Source organism: Elephantulus edwardii, unplaced genomic scaffold (assembly GCF_000299155.1).
Source record: "Elephantulus edwardii isolate Elephantulus edwardi_28Jun2011 unplaced genomic scaffold, EleEdw1.0 scaffold00007, whole genome shotgun sequence".
NCBI lineage: Eukaryota > Metazoa > Chordata > Mammalia > Macroscelidea > Macroscelididae > Elephantulus > Elephantulus edwardii.
This window is the reverse complement of record NW_006399757.1, coordinates 30,927,428-30,929,798: the sequence shown is the minus strand read 5'-3', so window position 1 is coordinate 30,929,798 and position 2,371 is coordinate 30,927,428. Positions and strand designations below refer to the sequence as shown.

General features: G+C 40.2%; 1 protein-coding gene across 1 annotated transcript; it reads right to left on the bottom strand.

Moving 5' to 3' along the window:
• Positions 1 to 528: 528 nt before the first annotated feature.
• On the bottom strand, positions 529 to 2,003 carry LOC102866787 (proteasome maturation protein-like). The gene is made up of 2 exons (XM_006880394.1): positions 1,952 to 2,003; positions 529 to 977 (listed from the first exon to the last, which is right to left on the bottom strand). The coding sequence occupies exons 1-2, from the start codon at positions 2,001 to 2,003 to the stop codon at positions 529 to 531; spliced, it is 501 nt and encodes a 166-aa protein (XP_006880456.1).
• Positions 2,004 to 2,371: the final 368 nt, after the last annotated feature.

Genomic DNA, 2,371 nt, shown 5'->3' with positions numbered 1-2,371 from the left:
TGTTAAGTGCTGTCAAGTCGTAGATGACTCATAGTGACCCTGTGAACGAAAGACTTAAACACTTGTTTAACTTTCATGGTTTCTTCAAGTTCATAGGATTTCTGGGAGCAAGTAATTTCAGAAGTGGATGCAACTCCTGCTTCCAAGCTCGTTTTAATCTGGGAGCTCCACCAAACACTGTCTACCATGGGTAACCATTATCTCATTTGACATAACAGAGTATGTTTTTCTTCAAGTCTTATTGATTGATTAATTAAAGAACTTAATCTAAATATTTACTGTATCACAGACTAAAATAGTTTAAATTATTGCAAAGCTGAAAACAGAACACGAATTCCAGCCGAGATGATAGCCCATAGTTGTTTTCCCATTCTAACACTGTAAAATACTGTCCTCCATTATTTTTTTGCTAACTTATAATATAATAATTTCTTTTTTTTTTAGTGTGTCAGTACTTTTAATGTTGCACACAGCCAAGCAGACAGATCTGGACGCCCTGCGGCCTTCAGGTGTGCTGCCAGCGTCGCTCTACAGCAAACCGAGCTTGTACTCCACCATCGAGTGCGGCTCACCCATGATTTCGCTTTGGGAGGGATCATTAAGAATATCTTCAGATCCAATTGTCTCATCATTCCCCCTCAAAATATCAAGTGAGAGGTTTGAACTTGGAAGAAATGGGAGACGCTGAGCTTGTTGCACGGCCTTGAACTCCATCTGCAGCTCCAGAGGGGCAAACAGACCCTGGATGTTCCTCAGGGTGGAAAAGTTCATTTTATCTTGGTTGAGCTGGAACTTTTTTTCTGATAGCTCAAGAGGATGACGGGGCAAAAGTTCACAAGAAAAACCTTTCCAAAGAAGATCATGGCTTTCAAAAGGGCCACTGGCTGATAGTTCAGTTACTGGGGTGCTATCTTTTAGCTGAGATCCAAGTCCTCTGGAATCATCTTGAGCCACTTTTGTACAGCCGCTCAGCTCCACTGCCCTCAATATAATAATTTCTTATGAGACCAGTGTCACCTGCAAGGTATAGCCTCTGAAAACCCACTGGAGGGTCAGTAATCAGTAGGTTCTGAATGATGGCAATGAGGTGTGGTTTGGTTTTGGTTTTGGGTTTTTTGGGGTGGGGTTTTTTTTGGTCCATTTGAGTCATCCCAAAATGACCCTGCTTTATAACTCCGCCACAACAAATCTTACTGGATTTGAAATAGATTCCTTGTATGTTGGATACTATTTATCTATTCAGTGGGTATCTTGAGGAGGAAAAATGTAGCAATCTGTTTCTGTAAGGCTTCAAGCCTTGGAAACCCTGGAGGGCTGTTCTACTCTGTGTCACATGAAGTCGAATTGATTCAGTTGCAACAGGATTTTGTGTTTGGCCTTTTGTTTGTTTTATCTCAGATTCTAAGTGTTGAAATAACCAGTAACCTTAAGCAACAAGCTTCTTTTCATAAACTTTAGGTGAACACTGACAGACAACAGAACTGAAGCAACACTAGGATGTTTAAACATTTGATCTGTATTTCTAAGGACCAAAGATCTAAACATCTGCTCTTCTCATTCATCCCGGACATTTTAATAGCAGCCTTTCCCCTCTCAAAGTCACGGTTCTTAACCTTGGCCACATATATTGTAAAGCCAATGCCTATATACCTCCTCCAGAGGTTTTGATTTAATTAGTCTGGGGTGCAGTCTAAACCTTGAGATTTTTATAAGCCTTCAACGGATTGACAAAGCAGCCAAGGTTGTGAACTTGAAAGGTTCAGAGCTTTAAATGTTTGGCAGCAACTCCACAGCGTCTGATAATGTCCTCTTAAACTTAATGCTTCCATTTCAAGTAGCCAGTGAATTGTGACATCGCTCTTGAAAATAAATATCCGGACCTGGGTCTTACTCCAAGCTAATGGAATGAAGACTTCTAAGAATGAGACCCTGGTATATGCACTTTTCTTACCTTTGAAGGTGGTTTGTAGAGCCAGAAATGTGAAGTCTTGCTTCACAGACATAACAAATTACATGACAATAACGTCAATAACTGAATTTATTGACAATGTCAATAATTGAAGAAGCTGTGTGCCTTAGTTACCTAGTGCTATTAAGAACACAGTAGACATCTAGAATATTATTATTAGTATTATTAGTATTCTGGAGACTACAAGTCCAAGTTCAGGATTTGGCTCAAGTAGTTTTCTCGCTCTTTTGGTTCTGGAGGAACCAAAAAACCTTTCAGATGCTGAAAGGATAAAATCTGTCTTAGTATTCCCTGGAGGTTTCCATGTGTCTTGGCATCAATGTCTTCCTGGATCTTGATGATGCGACATTCAGGAGGCATAGGTGCAAAGGATGAACTCTGCTTCTGGTTCTTCATTCTTGA